The sequence below is a fragment of the Dermatophagoides pteronyssinus genome, unplaced genomic scaffold (genome assembly GCF_027571235.1).
Source record: "Dermatophagoides pteronyssinus isolate colony J.1.1.1.1 unplaced genomic scaffold, Derpt_VIB-CSIC_2022.12 sq0008, whole genome shotgun sequence".
Taxonomy (NCBI): Eukaryota; Metazoa; Arthropoda; class Arachnida; order Sarcoptiformes; family Pyroglyphidae; genus Dermatophagoides; species Dermatophagoides pteronyssinus.
Genome location: NW_027461532.1, coordinates 1,795,481 through 1,815,417, shown reverse-complemented (window position 1 = coordinate 1,815,417; position 19,937 = coordinate 1,795,481). Strand labels below are relative to the sequence as shown.

Below are 19,937 nucleotides of genomic sequence, written 5' to 3'. Positions count from 1 at the left end.
GAACAACTCTATTATCATATGGTGAATTGCAAATTTCCTGAAAAAAAGAAACATCGTTGATATTTTTTTTGGTGCAAAATATTTATTTATTTTTAATCATCACATTTTTTTGAACAACAAGAAAAAATTGATTGATTGATTTGTTCCAGTTTTCCGAACGATTATTATTGTTGGAATTTGATTCATTTTATAGATTTTGTTTTAGATATAATCATTCAATATGTGAACCACACCATTGTTGGTCGTTATATCAGCATATTGAACATGACCATCATTTACATAAAAAGATTCTAATGATTATTTTGAAAAAGAAATGGCAATTAGAAAAATTTGTTGAGAAAAAAAACATTAACATTATTTTAGAATACTTACGAGCTGATCGTCTTAATCGTAATGGTTCATGATCCATCATGCTTGGAACATCAGTTTGACGACCCTGGAAATTTGGATCATTTTGTTCATTTGCTGTAAGTGGTATCGAACTACGATAAATAGCACGATTAGCGACAAGATGTTTATCAACAAATTGTCTACATGCATTCGGATCACGAACAAGTGAATTTAATTGTCTGGGTGATAATCGTTTACGAATTGCATTATCTGTTGGTGTAAACATAGTATATGCTCGATCTGGTCGACTTAATTGAGGTGCCATTTGTGCTTGATCAACAATTTCACGACATAATCGTAGATTAGGTGATCGTTTCATAACGGAATAAATGGATTGTTGTGGTGGAAACAAAACTTCCCTAGTTGATACCATTCGAATCGGTCCAATTTGATGTGAATTCATTAATGGACAACCAGAAATTAATGGTTGATATTGACCAGTTAAAGGTGATGGCATTATACTACGATCAAATCGAATTTGTCGTTCTGGTTGCATTGTTTGTATTGGTGAAAATGGTTCATAAGGTTGTCCTAATGGGCTATGAAAATTACTACGTGTTGCTGGATATATTTGTTCAAATGATTCAGGTATAGCATGCATGAGCATAAGATCAGCATTACGTTTTGGTTGTTGTTGCATTGTATTGAGCATATTAAATGGCAGTTGTGATACAGCACTGTCTTCTGGTGCAAATAATGTTACATTGAATTCTCTTGCTTTTTCAAGAATCTGATCCATTACACCGCTATTCATTAACCAATCAACAAAACGAGTGCAACGAAGTTGTCTTGCTGATTTTCGCATTAATTGTTGCATTTCACCAAAATCATTTGGATCTTCCGGTTCGATTCGTTGCTGTGGTTCAAATGCAGGATAATCTTCTGGTCTTTGTTCAAATGGATCTTCCGAATCACGTTGCTGTTCCAATGGATAATCATTCGGTGATTCTTGTTCTTGTTCCTGCTCCTGTTCCTGCTGTTGTGGCTGTGGTTGAGGTTGCCGTCCAACTGCAGCCGGTGATTTAGGTCGTCCATTTCCTTTTGGTTTACCATTCTTTTTCTTGGCTGGTGGTACAGGCGCTTGTTGTGCACTATCATCTGCATCTTCTGGCTGTTGTTTTGGTTGTTTACCTTTTTTCGATGGTGATTTTGGTTTTGGTTTTGGTTTATCATTTTTTTGGCCTTTTGGTTTTTTACTTTTCGTTGGTGGAGGCTGCTGTTGTTGTTGCTGCTGTGATTCATCATCTTCGTCCGGTACTTCTTCCTGTTGTTGTGGCTCTTCTTCTTCTGGTGTATCTTCTTTAGGTTCCTGTTCGTCTTTTGGTTCTTCTTCGTCTTTTGGTTTTTCATCATCTTTCGGTTCTTCTTCGTCTTTCGGTTCTTCTTCGTCTTTCGGTTCTTCATTATCTTTTGGTTCTTCGTCGTCTTTTGGTTTTTCTTCATCTTTAGGCTCTTCTTCATCTTTAGGCTTTTCCTCGTCTTCTTTAGGCTCTTCATCATCTTTTGGTTCCTCTTCGTCTTTCGGTTCCTCTTCATCTTTTGGTTTTTCATCATCTTTCGGTTCTTCATCGTCTTTCGGTTCCTCTTCGTCTTTTGGTTTTTCTTCGTCTTCTTTAGGCTCTTCTTCATCTTTAGGCTTTTCCTCGTCTTCTTTAGGCTCTTCTTCATCTTTAGGCTTTTCCTCGTCTTCTTTAGGCTCTTCGTCATCTTTAGGCTCTTCATCTTCTTTCGGTTCTTCTTCGTCTTTCGGTTCTTCTTCATCTTTTTTAGGCTCATCTTCATTAGCATCACTTGTTTGTTGAGGAGCATTTTGATCCGAATCTTCTTCTGGTTCTTCATCATCTATAGCTTGTTGTGGCTCTTTTGGTTGATCATCTTCACTTGGTTTTGGTTTCGGCTTATTTTGAGCAGGTGATTTTTGTCCTTTACCTTTTCCATTCGGTTTTTTACTCTTTTTTGGATATTGTTGTTGCGGTTTTTGATCAGATTGATCCTGATCTTCAGGTTCTTCTTCTTGAGCAATTTTTGGTTTTGGAGCTTTTTTAGCACCATTTCCATTAGATTTTGGTTTTGTTTTTCTAGGAGATTGTGGTAATGGACGAGATTCTTCTTCATCAGGTATATCCTCTATTTTTTGCTGTTCTTGTTGTAATGGTTCTTGTTGATAACGTTGTGGAAAACTATTTGACTGTGGTCGACGATTTTTAGCTTGTCTCAATACCTGTGCTGGTGGTGGTAAACGATTTTGTCTTTCCATACGAACATGTTCTTCGTTATTCAATATTTCGGGATTATTATCATCTGATCCAATCATTGATTGATTTTTATCATTTAATAATTGTGCTGGTACAAGCCGTAATGTAATGAATATTCGTGGTACATATACCGGTGGTTGTCGTGGTAACAAACGATTCATATATGGTGCATTATCGAAGATAATATCATCAATAATAAAAATGATGCCCATTGGTGTACCAATTTGTCGTTTAGGAAATTCTTTTTGATTAATTCGAATTGTTTGATCGGTTTCTTCACAATCAATAGGATTACCATTAAGATTTTTCATACCAGGACGACAACCTTGTTCACCCGGTACCATATGATCGGATAAAAATTCTATTCGAATTAATGAAAATCAAAAATCAATCGGATCATTAATGAAAAGTTAATTAACTTACCTTGAACTTGTTTCATATTTTTTGGATTAGCATTACGAGCAATATTTCGAGTGATTGGATTATCAAATGGACAGAAAAATGTACCCGATTCACGTAATTTAGGTTCCATTTTTGCAATTTTCACCAATCTCGATATTGTTGATAAAATTGGCTGCATAGACATTATGGTCATCGTATTGATTGGTTCAGTTTGTAATCGATCAACTTTATGTACTAATGGACTTGAACCAACATGAAGATTTGGTCTTAAAACATTAAGTCTATCTTCTTTATGCTTTTAAAAAAGGAAAAATTGATTTTAATCTCCAAGGTCAAAATAATTTGGGAAAAAGAAATCATACCGATGGTTCTTCAGGACCATCATTTGATCGATAAATCGGAACACGTTGACCAACAATAGCATGATTATCAAGAAATTTTTTCTTATCCTCTTCCGACCAATCTTTTGGTGAATTATTGAAAGCATCATCTACCGGAGCAAATATGGTCATGTTTGGTCCTTTGATTTTGTTTGAGAGGAAAAAAAATACAAAATTAAACGAGTAAAATTTTATTGAAAAAAAAACAAAAATTTCATCATTATCAGTTAGTTTACCATTTTGATTGATAACATCACGTGTATTTGGACTATCCAATGCTGCTTTAGCATTATTTAGATCATGTTCTTCATCAAGTACATCGTTTAGAAAATCAAATGGTGATCCAGTTTTTTCTGCATCATCATCCGATACTGGATGATGATTTTCAGTTGTTGCCGGTCCAGGTAATATATTTTCTTCAGCATTTGCAATTGATGGTCGATAATTATTATCTAATTAAAATAATCATCATCCAAAATTAATTAAAGAAAATTCAATTGGAAAAAAATTAACATGCAATTTACAGAATTCGTTAACAGTTTTTTTGTTTATTTGAAAGATAGAAAACAAAAAAGTTTTACATACAATATGTTGGATTATTGAAAGGATTATTAAAATATGTTCGACGATTAGAACTGGGTAATAGAATCAAATATGGAGATTGACGGCTTGGTTGTGCTACATTTTCTCTGTAAACAATACGATTATTCAAACGAATTGTGGGCACTTATTTTTCATCATTTTTTAAAAAAGTAAAATAAAACGGAAATAAAGTTTTTTTTAATGAAAACAAAAATGTTAAATGAAAATTAATTATTAATTATTTTTAAATTGATATAGGTAAAAGTAATGTGTTAATAATTAAAATCTAATTAATTAATAATAAAAAAATTTTGAATATAAATCTGAATTTACCTTGAATGACCGATGATGATGGTCGTTGGCAATTCACAAATGCCAATATAACCAATATTATTAAATTCGATAATATTGACATTTTTTTTAAATATTTTTGGGAAAACAAAAAAAGTAGAAGTGTGAATACGATTCACACTGTTTGAAGATCAAAATAAAAATGAATAAATTGTTGTTTGAATGAATGATAATTGATTAAGAAATGGTCATCATACGATCAATGCAAGTTTGGAAACAACAACATCAACAACTAATCAACTGTTACGCCTCCGGATTTGGATTTTAAATCATGGATAAAATCCATTCATTCAAAATTTTCATTCTGTTCAAAAAAAAATTAATAAGAAAGAAACAAAACAACAAACGATCAATTTGGTGATTGTCCATCATCATCATCATCATCATCTAACTTTGGGATTTTGTGTTTCTCATAATTATTTCTATTACAAATTAATTTTTTTTTCTTTCATTTCGTTTCGATACAAAGAATTAATTATTGCATCTTTTCATTTTCTCTCTCTCTCTCTCTCTCTCTCTCTCTCTCTCTCTCTCTCTCTCTCTCTCTCTCTCTCTCTCTCTCTCTCTTTGTCATTATCATTAAAATAATGAGTAATGAATATATGAAAAAGAAAAAATCCATTAAGATTTGCGTTTATTTTTTTTTTTTGGTATGGTAGAATATCATTAAAAAAAAATTTCGATTTCAAGTTGTAAATTGAATACTTTTTCCATAAAATAAAAAAATAAAAAACATTTACGACAATCATCATTATCATTTTGATGATGATGATGATTATTATTATTATTATTGACATTGACCAAAACATTGGACAATGAACAACATTAAACAATTTTGGACAATTGGTCTTGTGATTGTAAATCTTTCATATAAATTCATTCATGATGCAATAGACATCAACAACAACAACAAATTACCACATTTTAATATCTTTTTGTCTGATTGAATCAATTCTATTGGTGAAACCGGATTTATATTCATCAACAGTAATTTTTTTTTCGTACTTGCATGAATGTTATTTTTTCCCACATGAAAAAAAATGAATTTTCTTTTCATTTTTTTTCTTCTATATTTGATCCGATTGACAAGACATTATTTTTAAGATATTCTTTCATCAAGAAACAAAAATGAATTGAATGAACCGAAGGTCAATTGGTTTGGAATTTTTTTTTTTGTTTGGCTAAGTGTATTTAGCATTGCTATAACGCGATTCAAACAAATTGATCATCAAATTTTTTTTTACAATGAATAAAAATCATTTCCTTTTTTTTTGAAAATAATAATAATTTTAAAATAATTTGTCATATTCGAACAAATCACGATTTTCTGAATCAATCAATCAATTACAATCGATGATTGATCGGTGCATATTTATTGATTGTAATTTCTTTTAAACAACAGAGAAACAAAAATAATAGTTTGTATTATTTATTCCATACGAGGTCACATGGATTTGGATATTGTATGAATGAAAATAAAAATATGTTGATGATGAATTCTAAAGTATTCATTTGATAATTCCAAATGGTTAATATTAATTGTCCATGTATGGTGAATGTGATGATGAACCATTAACGACTAGTTCAATTGAATGAAATATTCATTAAATTCTATGTTTTTTCTTTTCTTATGAAAAATCACGATATTCATGCAATACAACAGGTGCAATCAATGCCCACAAATAGATTAGACCAGAAAACCATGATGATATCATTTTGATCCATAATGAACTGCTACTTTCACCAAAATGTTTATATGATTCTTGTGGTCTATTTAAATTGAAAATATTTTAATTTAGTAAGCAGATCAAATCACAAATCATGTAAATAACTTACGTAAACCAATTTGTAATGGTCATCATTAGGTAAAGAGTACCTAATGCCAATATCCAATAAAATGCTGGCCAACTGGAATAATTATCCCGATCTTCTTCTCCTATGCAATGTTTTGAATGATGATTAAGATGATTGTGCAAGACATATTAAAGAGAGAAAAAAAAGAGAAAAAACCCAAAAAAATCAGTCAATCAAATTATCGTTTACATGATGAAAAGTGAATATATAAAAAAAAGAAAAAGGAAAAATCAATGAGCACTTAGCAAATTCAAGCTATTAGTCTATCCTAATGTAATTAATGTGAATTCATTAACGAAAAAAAAAAATACTAACTTGAATCATCACCAGTCAATCGTGTTGTTGAAGATACTTTTTGAAATAAAGAAAATGAAAAAACATGGGGAAAAACAAATTAGATTCTGAGGAAACGAAAATAATGGATTTATGAAAAATTTCCTATCACTAAAATTCATTCTTTTGCATAATTGAAGCAGTTGAAAACAAATCAAGAATTACAACAACAAAAATTCATCTTTTTTTGAATGTCCAATATGATAATGAACTACTTACCAGAAGCATTTCCACCAGTTTCATGATCATCATTTGAAACACCAGTAATACGTTCCATACCAGATTTAGTTGTCAAACGAATACTTGAATATATGACACAAACGAAACATATTAATAATGAAATAAATGATTGCCCATCCATTGAACCATTGCTTGCTGTCCAAAATGTTGGTTTACATTCCTGATGTGGTGATGAATTTAATGCTGACCATGTCATATATGTTAAATATAATGCTAATGTTGATGCTTGTAATAAACCAGATTTTGGATTATCTATTAAAATGATTAATATTGTAATAATTAATTAAAAAACTGAAAATTTTCATATTAAAATACTCACATTCTTGAACGCTAGGTAAAATAGATACCAATGATAGACTAACAATCATAATCATATTGATTGAGATTAAAAATTTATGCAAACTACAGCCGCTACCACCATAATAGACATAGAATAGAATAATACCAATAGCCGATAATATATAATTAGCTAAACTTATTGTCACAAGTAAACATAATGGTCCACGGCTATCGGAATCTTCCATACGTGATACTAATTCATCGGCCACTTCATCAGCAAACAATATAAGAAAACATACTTGAATCAATAGATAAAGAAATGATCCGATAAAGCCAAAATTTTTCCAAACTTTTTCAAATAAAAACAAACCAATAATCAATCAAATCATTTTGGAATAGTATATATATTAATTTACCCATTCCAAATGAACTATCGCCTGGAATATAGAATGTACCAACAATTCCGGCAATCAAAATAATAAATTTTATTGGCCAAAATCTATTCGAAGAAGAGAAATTTTCAGTCAATAAATTCGAACCGGAAAAAAAACATGTTTACCCTCGATGCCATGCAACTCTTGGATCGCTTGAACGTCGTACACGAATCATTAATAAACCGAATATGACAAAAAACATAAATGTAGCAAACATTAAACGATATACGGCCAAATATCCAGTCACTTCTTTACAAATATTTTCTTTTGGTGCAACAGTACTAGTTTCTCGACCGATGAACAAATTTGCTGTTTCTTTTAATGAATCCAAAGTATCACCCACCAATGGTGTTTTAGTCCAACAAAACGGTACTTTAGATTCTAACCAATTTGATACATTCGGTTGTGTCATAATCCAACCGGTTATTGTTACCAACAATAACATAAATGAATACATAATTCTTGCACCAATAGCCGGTGTTATACAATTAAGACAGCTACATGCTGTTGATGCAGCACAACAGGCCAACTGAATTTAATTTATCAAAATTTTAAGAATGAAAAATGAAAAAAAGATAATGAAATTCGAAACAAATAAATGAAAAATTACCTGGCCCATTCCACAAACGCTCAATAGAGCACCCATTTTAATCGAATTCAATTAGTGAAATCAAAATCAAAAATTTGAAGAACAAAAAAAATTACAAACGAAAATCAACCAAAATAGAATAAAAATCAAAAAAATGATGAAGAAATTAGAATCATCAAACAACGCAGTTTATTCGAAGTAAACAAAGAAACTCAATAATAATTTATTCATTCAATCAATAGATGGCATTAATTACAAATTTTTTTCTCTTTTAAATTACGAATTCAAAATTCATTTTGATGATGAATTAACATTTTCGACTACTTCCCATAATGATTCTATAGTAAAACCATCTTTAATATTTTCAATTGATAAACCAATATTTGGATCATATGTCCATTGATGTGTACGTTTTTCCGATGATTCATCTTCGGCAAGATATGCTAATACTGGATCATAACCGCTTATACTATTATGACCACTCTTACGAGTTTCTTCATTATCACCATTCTCATCAAATAATTCATTATAATTTCCGGCATTTTCGGTCGAACGATTCATAAACATCATTGAATTCGGATCATCAAATTCACCAGCATTGTTTGTCGAAGAATTTACAGTAAAATCCATACCGGCCATCGTTAATGATTGATGTACACCAAAATCCGGATTGGCTACATGAACCATATATAAATTATTCAATTCCTCATAAACAGAATTTAATTTATCTACTGGATCAACACGAAATCCAAGAACATAACCACCAGATAATTCACTGGATTCAATAACCAAAGCTAAACCAAATTTAGAATCACGAACTTTAACATTTCGTATCTGTATATATGGTAATGATATATTAAACAATTCATTGATGTTTGCATGCCAAACAATACGAATATTTGTCAAATACATAGTACCAAGATTTCCTTGATCCGATGAAAGATTCCATACACCATTAATAACATTATAAATCTGTTCGGATGGTAACATTTTTAATTGTTTTTGATCAATCGACATGATTGCCGATCGAAGACGTAAATCACGAAATAATTTTGTTTGAACATATGCCTTACAAATACGACTAACCATATCTATTATATCTTTCGATACACCAGGTATTGGTTCTAAACTAATAAATATAAATTCATAACGTGTACCATTTACTTTAGTCATCATATATAATGATTCATTTTTACCACGTAGTTTTGTATGTATCATTCTACTTGTTAATGTTGATATACAACTAAGACCAATACTTAAATTAATACGTGGTTTTTGTAATGATTGCCATATTAAACGTAAATTTGTAACAGCTAATCGACCAATTTCACCAGTATTACCTTTTGTATCTTCAACTTTTGGCCATTGTTCAATTAATTTTTCACCACTACGAAATGATAATTCGGATGATTGTGCATCGAAACGTATATCACGATCTTGCCATAATGATTCAAATCGTTGTCGTTGCATTTTTTTTGTTGATTATTATAATAATTGTAAATTTAACGAAATTATGTATTTTACATATTTTTGAATATTGTTTTTTTTTGTCTTTCTTTGTTTTTATTTGGTCATCGTTACCAATGGTAACAGTATTATTCTCCGGTTAGTATTCAAGCCCTAACATATTACATAATCTTTTTGTTTGAAATTTTATGATAAGCGATGTGCCATCTATCGTCGTTTTTTTTAATTGAAGAAAAAAAATTGGATTTTGCGCAATAATGATTCTACAGCCAAAGCAGAAACAGAAAACAATTTTCAGTTTAAAATTCTCTTTTTCTGTTTGTTGTTTGCGTTTGTTATCTGTCTGTTTTCTGTTTTCTGTTTGTTGTTGTTGTTGATATTGTGATAAAACACGATGATGATGATGACAGCAAACGAATCTGCTGCTTTTCGTTTGTTTGTTTGAATTTCTTCACATAAAAATCCAATGAGATCCAATGAACTAATGTTGTTGTTGTTGTTGTTTGATAACAGTATTCGTAAGTATGCGCGCGCACATTCATTCTATTAAACAAGTGTATCCGCGTGAAACAAGAGAACAAACCAAAATGAATGAAAAAATATAGGGAGAAATGATGTTGGTGATGGATGGATGGATGTGAATTGTAAACATAAACATAAACAGAACAGAGAAAGAAAACTTAACGAAATTAAAACGCAAAAAAAAAAATGATTTTTTGGAAATTTAAAGAGAAAAATAAAAGTAAAAACAGACTGCACAGACTGAGAAATCAAAAAAACAAATCCGCCTCCACCTCGATCTTTTTTCTCTTTTATCGTTGTTGTTTTTTTTTTTTGAAAAAATACGACAAAGATCAACTGAAAATTTGAGAAAATTTTATCCAATTTTGTTTTCTGCGTTTTACTTTTTTATTTCAAAAAGTTTTCATCCAAACATCCCAAATAACAACAACGATAATATTCGTTTTCATTTAAAGCGCCAAAATATTTGATAAATTTGAAATTAACCAGAATTTTATGATATTATGAAAATCTGGTTGAATGAAATGAAATTCTTTTTCTTTTTTAATTATATAGAAAAAGGTAGTAGTTGAAAGAATTAAAACTGGATCCAGGAATCAATATGATCATCATATAGAATCTTTTGTAAATGTTTTTTGTTTTGTTCTTCTCGTCCGATTTGTATAACTCATCCTTGAATTTTTTTTTTTGTTTTGTTTTGTGTTTTTATTGAAAAATAATTTTTCTGTAAAAAAATATTTCAAAAATTCCCAAATAAAAATTGTCAGATTTAAATTTTAAAATAGAAAAAAAAAGTTTAATTTTTTTCTTTGAATATTCTGCCAAATCAAATCATCATCATCATCATCATCATGATTTGAATGAAACAAATGAAAAAATGTTTTTCTTTCCTTTCCTTTCCCAATTCAATGACTATTGAAAAATTCATTTGAAAGTTTATGTTTGTGTATGTGTATTATGTCTACGACGTAGTTTTTTCGAAAATGAAACTGTTGTGATTGTTTTCCCATTAAACGAATTGATTGGATGATCGATCGATCAATGGATAATGGAATGATCTTATTTGGGATAATTTGTGATAACAAAAAAAAAGCAAAAAAATTCTGAAAAATAACCATGGCATCCACAACAACAACAGCAACAGCAACGAAACATCATCATTCAACAACATTATCATCAAAATCACCGACAACAACAACAACAACAACATCTGAAACAAAATCACCATCATCAACAATACATAAAATCAATCGAATTAATTATCGTTCAATGAATAATATTAATACATCAATAATACGTAATCGTCATCGACCATATCGTCGTACAACATTAACATTTGTTGATGTTATTATACAACGTTATGGTGTTGATGATGTTGTTGGACAATTTGAAAATTGTCCATTTGAAGTATTTGTTTTAGGTGGTATTTCACCAAGAAAATCCGGTAAGTAATAACAACAATGAAAAATTCTTTAAAAAAATTAAATTCTTTCATTTCAAGGTTGTTTTGCTTTTGTTTGTCCTATTCTTTCTTTTTAAAATCATTGAAATTCTTTATTTTAAAGAATTTCCTAATTATTCTCTTTTTTTCCCTTTTTATTTTTATTATTTTTTCATTGAATCATTGCCCAATAACAGACAGATCAATGTTAGAAATAGAAAAATCAATGTTATCCTTCAAAAATAAAACAAAAATTGAATGTAAACTTGTTAACAAAAAAAAACCGCCAAATATATTATATACGCACGCGACATTGCTCCAATTTCATCAAAAATATCAACAACAACAACAAAAAATTGTACAACAACTCTAAACATCATTGATGATGATGTTCTTGATTTGATTGAGTGGAATGTGTTTTCTATTTTCTATATTCATTACATCACATGGTAATCATATGATGATGATGATGATGATGCTTAGATGCTTTGGACAAGCGTATATGTACGAACATAACGATATAGGCAATATAAGTAATCATTTGACTTGTCATTCAATTTTTGGGAATAAAAACTACTACAATAAACTATAGCTAAAAGTAGTAATAAAGACAATAATAATTTTATAAATGCCTGTTGCATTCCCTTTTCTCTCTCTCTCTCTTTTTTCCCCCACTAAACCAAAGAAAACAGTTATATTTTTCCCCCACTAAACCAAAGAAAAACAGTTATATTTTTTCCCCCCGTTTACACAATGTGTGTGTGCACGTACAACGTATTTTATTTCAAAATAAATAATATACAAAAAAAAAAGAAAAAGAAAAACAAGCTTCTATTTCAATCTTTGGATAATAAATTTTCTTTTGCTAAAGAATTATTACGAAAAAAAGCAACAAACAACAGCAAAAACAAACACTGTTGGAATTTGGAAACTCAAGGTTGACAATCATGTGTGTTTGTCTTCATCTTCATATCTTTATAATCATAAGGTTAAGGTATCATTGTTTTTTCTTGTTTGATGCTGTCAAAGATTTATTACTTTTTTCACTTATAATAATGAAAAAGAAATGATTTTCCAATCCAAAAAACATGTTTTATTGATAGATTTATTCATTTTTTTTAGTTTCTGTTTGATCGTCAAAACAGAAAACTTACCTTTATGTTTTTTTTTTTTGATCCAAAATGTAATAAAAGTCAAAACACACATTACACAGCAGTAGCAATTATCACACACACACCTGTAGCATTTTGAATAAATGAAAATTTTTTTTCACACAAAATATTTTGTTTTTCCTCCCCCTCCGGTAATTATATCCGATAATTATGATGTTGATAATGGATAATGGATAGATAATTTTACCACCACCACCACCATTATGTTATCCAGGTGTGTACGTGTGTTTCAAACAAACAAACAAACAAAAAAACATCGATAATTTTTGATACTTTTTATCAAGAAAAGAAAAATTACATTGAAAAAAATAACGGAAATACCAAAAAATGAATGAATGAATTTCTGATTCTTTTAACTATTAGGGTTTCAATCCTGTTCTCTTTTTTCCTTGGGTTTTAAAATTTGAGAAATTTGTTTTGTTTTGTTTTCATTATTATTTTTCTCCAAAACACCTACGATTTACGGAACAGGAAAGTAGCTGTATATTTTTTTTGTGTGTGAATAGGATTTCATTTTTTGTTTCTTGCAATTGCTTGCCATGCATCAAACTCACTCAAAAGATATTCATAATGAATGATTGAATGAATGAATGAAAAAATCCAAAACAATCAAAACAAAAGAAGCTAACAAAAACAAAATGAATTTTTCTTTTTCTTTTTCTTTTTTTTTCGCTGAAGAAACCATTCAAGGAAGAATTTTTTCTTCTTCTTCTTTGCTTATATAGCCAAACCATTCAATTTTTTCACCTTCAAAATGTCATAAGATTTTTTTTTTCAATTTAAAAAATGTGAAATATGAGCTATTAATAAGCATCAACAACACCTACTACTAATGAAACAAAAAAAACAACATTAACATTATTCAGTATTTTCGGGAGAAAAAAAACAAAAAAAAATGTAGGCAGGTAAATAGATAGGTTTTGAATATATTTACATTTTAATTGACGTTTTATATTTAGCATCTTCATGGTGACATTTTTGTTTGTTGAAAATTTTTGTTTGCCCTTTTAAAAAAAATTCCAAAAATTCAGGTAGCTGGTATACTTCCTAGTTGTTGTTGATTGTTTTGTTGTTTCTTCTTTTCGTTTCGACCGATGATCCCGTTGATGATGATGATGCAACAAAAAAAACAATCATCATCGTCATTAGTTTTTATTTCCTATGAGTTTATCTGATCAATTGTACAGGTGTGTGTTCGTTCGTTTGTTTGTTTGTTTGTCAAAACGATTTATTTCGTATTTGTGATTGTGGGTGGATGTATTGATTTGATTCACTTGCCAATATGACAATAAATTTTTTTTTGTTGAGAATTTTTCTTGCCCCTTTAAAACAGAATTAAATTTTTTTTTTTCTTGAAAAATTTCCTTGTTTTGTCTTTTATTCGGTTCACACCTTCATTTCTAACGATAATGTTTATCGATTTGATATGCTTGTTTATCTTAGGGATGTCTCTTTTGGCCATTATCATAAGCAGGCATTAATGATGCGGAAAAATTATTTATTTAGTTTAGTTTTTTTGTGTCCCATTCATTTATTTACACAAATATTTTACTGTTCATTCAAATTTTCATTTAATATTTATTTGACCTGAATAATAATTTTCGGTTTGTTTGTTTATTGGATCAATTTTTTGTTGTTGTTGTTGTTGAATTGATTGATTGATCAATTAAATCGATTGATTTTTCTTTGGTTTTTGTCGTCTTTATCTTTGTTTTTGGTTTTTATTTTTCATTTAATTTAAAGGTTATCCAAATTGATTGGGTATAGATTATCGATCAATTGATTGGAAAATATTTAAACAATGCAAAATGAAAAATGGAAGGGAAAAGTCAAAAATCTATCGAAATAAGAAAACGAAAAACTTTCATTTTCATTTATGATCGATTTTTATTGACATTTTTAATGGTTTTAAACAAACTAATAACGATTGACATTAAACGAAATGAACAAACATATTTTACAAATAAACAATCGATTGATTGATTGAATGTCAGAAAAAAATGAAAAGAAAATTATTCAATTCTTTTTTTTTTTGCTTGAAGATATTCAACAACTACAACAACAAAAATGACTTTATTACAATGAAAATAGAGGAATGATAAAATTGAAACATTTGGATCGGTTTTCTCTCTATTTATCAATCTAGATTGTTGTTGTTGTTACCTTTGAATCAATTTCAACCACAACAACAACATCATTTGAATAAGGCAAAAAAAAATCCATTTCAAAAACATTTTATCGTCTGTGTGATTATTTTGCTGATTTCAAGACTTTGAAACTTTTTTCTATTTCTTATTCATCAACGATAAAAAGGTCATTTGGAAATTTATTTTCCAAAACTTTCAAAAAAAAGATGTCAACTTTAAAACAACAAAAATGATAAAAATCAATTTGTAAAATATGAAAAATGATCTTCGTTGGACTTGCTATAACTGATTTATTTGATCGATGGCTTAAAAAGTTCAAAGTTCAACAAAACATTTTTCATATTCATAACATATTTTTTTTTGTTGAAATTACATAATGATGATTACCACCTGTCACCCATATATACATTTAGTGTTGTTTTTTTATTATTGCCTTTTATCCCCCCCCCCGAATGGCAGATGTTAAAATCCTACACTGTATAAAATGTAATTATATTTCATAAGTTTTAACTTGTTTGTGACAAGTTAATTGTCCTGTTTTGTTGTTTGGTTTTTCTCCTTTTTTTTCAATTGTTTTATCTCAATGATAAATGTCATGGGTCATGGGACATTATTTAAATGGAGTTTAATTAGCTTAAAAATCATCAACAACAACATAAAAAAAATTTCCTCATTTTGATCAATTAAAGCAGATTAAGATTCAAAAAAGATTCCTTTATTTTCAAAGAAAATCCGATTATGATGGAGCTATATTTACCTTTTTTTTATTTATCAAATAAGAAAAGAAATTCATAAATGATTAACATAAATTAGAACATCTTATCATTAAAAATAACATAACATCCATAATGATTGTAATGATCTGCTTTTGCTTTTAAAAAAATTTAAATTCTCCAACTCTCCATTCATATTGTTGTTGTTGTTTTTTGAAGAAAAAAATTTAAATTTTTTCACCATCAATTTCTATGGAAATCCAATGGATAACAAAATCTTAATCTTTATCTTTATTTTGATAATATCATCATCATCATCATCATCAAAATGGTGACAGATAATATCATCTAATGTATGATAGAGTATAATGGATTCATCTTTTCTTTTCTCTTTTCCCTTTGTATTTGTGTCATTCGATTATCATCATCATCATCATCATCATTTAATGATGATAATAATGGACATTTTTATGTTCTTTTTTTCAACTCTTTTTTTTCTTCCGTATTATCTTCCGAAAGTTGTCTTTTTCCTCAATTATGTTAATATTTTTAGCATTAAAATCAATCAATAAGAATAATTAAAATTTTAAACTTTTCTTTTCTTTTTTTGTTTCAATAGAAAGCACATTATTATTACCACCGGCATTATCATTGAATCAATGTCGTGTAAAAAATGCCGGACCTGAACCGAAAATTCGTGAATTATGTCATAATGTTGAAGAATTAGATTTAGCATCAAATAATATAATCGATATTGATGAAGTATATAAAATTGTACGTGCAATGCCTAATCTACGTTTTGTAAATCTAAGCGAAAATGATCTCTCCAAATGTAATCGTTATTCATCCAAATTTATTGGTTCAATTAATCGACAAAAATTGGAAAAAATTAAATCACTTGTATTGAATAATACACATATACCATGGAGTGGTGTAGAATTATTATTAAATATAATGCCATCAATTGTTGATCTACATCTAAGTCTAAATAATTATGAATCAATACAATTGAATGCAAAGAAAACTTATCCAAATATTAAATTTTTATATCTTAGTGGAAATCCTAAACTATGTAATTGGAATGATATAAAATTATTAATGAAAACATTTCCTAAACTTGAAGGTCTTACAATGGCCGATTGTAATATTATATCAATACCTGAACATGTATTGATACATTTAAAAAATTTAGTCAGCCTTAATATTTCAAATTGGCCAATTAATGAATGGATTTCAATTGATCGTTTAAATCAACTGCCAAAATTGATAAAACTTCGTTGTCAAGGTATACCTATATTGAATAAATTAGATACTGCTGATGAACGACGACAACATTTAATTGCTCGTTTGCCACGTGTTACACGTCTTAACGGTAGTGATATATCCGAAGATGAACGTGTTTTTGCTGAAAGAGCTTTTATTCGTTGGTTTATTGCTAATCCTGATGAATCTAAACCTACAAGGTATGTTTTGTTTTATCTATTTTTTCCAAAATTATATTATGAATCCAAACTCTAATGTCTAATATTTGCAACAACAAAAAAAAAAATATTCAGATTCTTTGAACTACAGGATATACATGGTCGTGTTGAACCATTAGCCGAAGTAAATTTATCACCACCTAAATATGCAAATGTACGTGTAATATTTAATGATCTAAGTAATGAACAATTGGAAAATGATCAACTAAGCTATGAATCATTAGTGAGACAATGTAAAGATTCACGTTCATTTAAAGTTGATCTAAATAAATCTGTACGAAATTTTAAAGTGCAATTAAGGTATGTACGAATGGATGAAACAAAAAAAAAATTTGATAATGATGATGATGATGATAAACATACCAGAAACATATAATCCAATTATAATTTTGATTTTTTTTCATTCTTTTCTCCCATTCATTCATTATATATCCTGTCAATCATTTAAAATTTTCATTTTGGTTATAAACATCAACGTTATTGTTATGCATGATGATAATCGATTTCAACGATTTGATCAACAACAAAAAAATTCCCTGGAAAAAACAACAACAACATAGCTCATTATATAATGTAATACCAACAAATATTCGTGTATTCTATATCGATACTGAAATGTCCGAATTATTAGGCATCCTGCATATTGAAGAGTTACGTTTTGCACAGAAAAAACTTTATACATATAATGTACAGGATGGTGATGAATTTCTTATCGAAATGAAATGAAAACACATCATTCAAAAATCAAATCATTATCAGTGAAAAAAACAAACAAACAAACAAGTGCAAAATTTTCATTTTGTGAAATGAATGATGAACGAATTCAACCAATCCCATGTTCATCATTACATTGTTTTCCGATGTTTTTTGTTGTGATTTTGTCAAAAATATAAATCATAGGAGATTTTTTTTCTGCCTGAAAAAAAACAACAACAATTCTATTTTGGCCATACATTATTTTGCGATATCAAACTGATTGTCGTTTTGCGACTGTTTTTTTCTCCGGCAATTTGATTAATAAAACATTAAAACAAAAATTCAACAACGACAAACAAGGAATCGAATGAATCATTTTGCCTGTTTCGATGGACACAAAATGTAAAGCTTATTTTTCTTCAAATTTTTTTGTCGTGATATAATTTTAATTTCATTTTTCGTTTTGTTCAACATTTTAAAAACAAAATATTCAGTTTACCTGTTGTTTTCTTGTTTCTTGTTGTGATTTGCTTTGCTTTTACAATTGGCCATTTTCATTTGCTTTCATTTTTTTTTTTAATTTTGTTAATTTTTTTTTGCCACCCCCACAACCAATAACTGTTATCCATAAATATATGATTAGTAGGAATATTTCTTTCATTCTTTCTTAAAACACACATATGATAAATTTTGTGTAAATGTCAAACATGTATAATATTTGTCTTAAATTGAATAAATAAAAAAAAATTTCAAATTATAAATTTGTAAAGTATTTTTTTCTTGGATAAAAACCCAATTTAAAGGAAAAAAAAATTTGGATTAAAAATGGCCAATAATGATAATTGAACCTTAACGATGACGATTAATGTTTGAGTGTGTGTGTGTGTGTGTGTGGATCGGATTGAAAAGATTTTTCAGTGTTATTAACCTTTGGCTGTTGCTGTTGTTGCTGCTGTTTATTTCTTCAGTTAATTATCCATTCATTCATCAATCGATAATTGTAATTTCAGATGATGATAATAATCAACGAAACGATTAAAAAAAAGGAAAATCCTTTTTTTTACATTCATTTTTCTGTTCTCTATATCTCTCTCTCTCTCTCTCTCTCTCTCTCTCTCTCTCTCTCTCTCTCTCTCTCTCTCTCTCTCTCTCTCTCTCTCTCTCTCTCTCTCTCTCTCTCTCTCTCTCTCTCTCTCTCTCTCTCTCTCTCTCTCTCTCTCTCTCTCTCTCTCTCTCTCTCTCTCTCTCTCTCTCTCTCTCTCTCTCTCTCTCTCTCTCTCTCTCTCTCTCTCTCTCTCTCTCTCTCTCTCTCTCTCTCTCTCTATCGGTATAATACACGTATTTACAATTGTCGTGTAAATAATAAAATCAAATAAAATACGTGCACATTTTTTTCCCCCGTTTTTTGTTGTTGTCGAACTCTTGTGTGGCGGTGTAATGATTATCCTTCAATGATTTTAATGATAATGATGATGATGATGGGCATGATATTTTCTTCATCATTTCATTTATTTCAGGTTGAAATCTAATGAACGAAGATTTTTTTCTACTTTTTTTTGAATAACAACAACAACAACAAAAAACGGAAGAACTTTTATTTAATTGAGTTTTTTCACATAATACACATGCAAAGCTGGCGGCCAATTCAATCGAAAAAATGATAAATTTTAAAATTTTAGAAAAATAAAATTCAAGAAAATTTTGATTTGATGGTCCCAATGGTGTTTGCGAATTTTTGGATTTTATTTTTCGGCAAAATAATTTAAAATGAAATGAATTTTCATAACAAACAAACAAAACAAAACAAGAAACTTATTGTTTTTATCGATAAGATTTCTTGTTTTTGTTTTTCTTAAACCATTTTCAAATTCAAATTAATTGACTATGGTTCGGGTTATAAAATAATTTTAATTAAAAAATGAACTACCAAAAAAAAGTTTGAAAATTATTTTCATTTTTTAAAATATAAACGAGGATTATGCAACAACAACAACAACAACAAAAAGAATTATCATCATAGAAATACTTGATAAATTGGAATGGAATGAATAAATAAAAAAAGTTTAAATTCTTTAAGAGGCAAATGGGGAAAAAAAATTCACCATCATTATTTTACTGAATTTGGAACATGAATTTTCTCTCTCTTTATTCGTTATTTTCCAAAAACTAGAATTTTGCTCGAAATTTGTTGTTGTTGTTTGTTCACAGA

At 28.8% G+C, this 19,937-nt stretch overlaps 4 protein-coding genes across 7 annotated transcripts; 1 reads left to right on the top strand and 3 right to left on the bottom strand.

Annotated features, from left to right (window-relative positions):
* Positions 1-72: 72 nt before the first annotated feature.
* Positions 73-4,513, bottom strand: LOC113795516 (uncharacterized). 3 transcript variants are annotated; one of them, XM_075820989.1, is made up of 8 exons: positions 4,343-4,513; positions 4,013-4,153; positions 3,664-3,879; positions 3,410-3,567; positions 3,069-3,342; positions 1,879-3,006; positions 373-1,713; positions 73-290 (listed from the first exon to the last, which is right to left on the bottom strand). In XM_075820989.1, exons 1-8 carry the CDS (start codon positions 4,422-4,424, stop codon positions 202-204), a joined length of 3,429 nt encoding a protein of 1,142 aa, XP_075677104.1. In that variant the 5' UTR covers positions 4,425-4,513; the 3' UTR covers positions 73-201. The 3 variants fall into 3 exon arrangements, with proteins under 3 accessions (XP_075677104.1, XP_027201501.2, XP_027201504.2); XM_027345700.2 differs by having other exon boundaries at positions 74-290; positions 373-3,006; XM_027345703.2 differs by lacking the exon at positions 4,013-4,153 and having other exon boundaries at positions 76-290; positions 373-3,006; positions 4,343-4,512.
* A 1,164-nt stretch (positions 4,514-5,677) lies between these two features.
* Serinc (serine incorporator TMS1) lies at positions 5,678-8,293 on the bottom strand. 2 transcript variants are annotated; one of them, XM_027345706.2, is made up of 8 exons: positions 8,111-8,293; positions 7,626-8,029; positions 7,483-7,565; positions 7,107-7,415; positions 6,767-7,039; positions 6,530-6,565; positions 6,197-6,296; positions 5,678-6,130 (listed from the first exon to the last, which is right to left on the bottom strand). In XM_027345706.2, exons 1-8 carry the CDS (start codon positions 8,144-8,146, stop codon positions 5,989-5,991), a joined length of 1,383 nt encoding a protein of 460 aa, XP_027201507.2. In that variant the 5' UTR covers positions 8,147-8,293; the 3' UTR covers positions 5,678-5,988. The 2 variants fall into 2 exon arrangements, with proteins under 2 accessions (XP_027201507.2, XP_027201508.2); XM_027345707.2 differs by lacking the exon at positions 6,530-6,565.
* BBS5 (Bardet-Biedl syndrome 5 protein) lies at positions 8,278-10,204 on the bottom strand. Its single transcript, XM_027345708.2, has one exon. The coding sequence runs from the start codon at positions 9,557-9,559 to the stop codon at positions 8,381-8,383; it is 1,179 nt and encodes a 392-aa protein (XP_027201509.1). The 5' UTR covers positions 9,560-10,204; the 3' UTR covers positions 8,278-8,380.
* Positions 10,205-10,332: 128 nt separating this feature from the next.
* LOC113795517 (tubulin-specific chaperone cofactor E-like protein) lies at positions 10,333-18,489 on the top strand. The gene is made up of 4 exons (XM_027345704.2): positions 10,333-11,522; positions 16,171-17,014; positions 17,108-17,332; positions 17,593-18,489. The coding sequence occupies exons 1-4, from the start codon at positions 11,195-11,197 to the stop codon at positions 17,756-17,758; spliced, it is 1,563 nt and encodes a 520-aa protein (XP_027201505.1). The 5' UTR covers positions 10,333-11,194; the 3' UTR covers positions 17,759-18,489.
* The last annotated feature ends 1,448 nt before the right edge of the window (positions 18,490-19,937 follow it).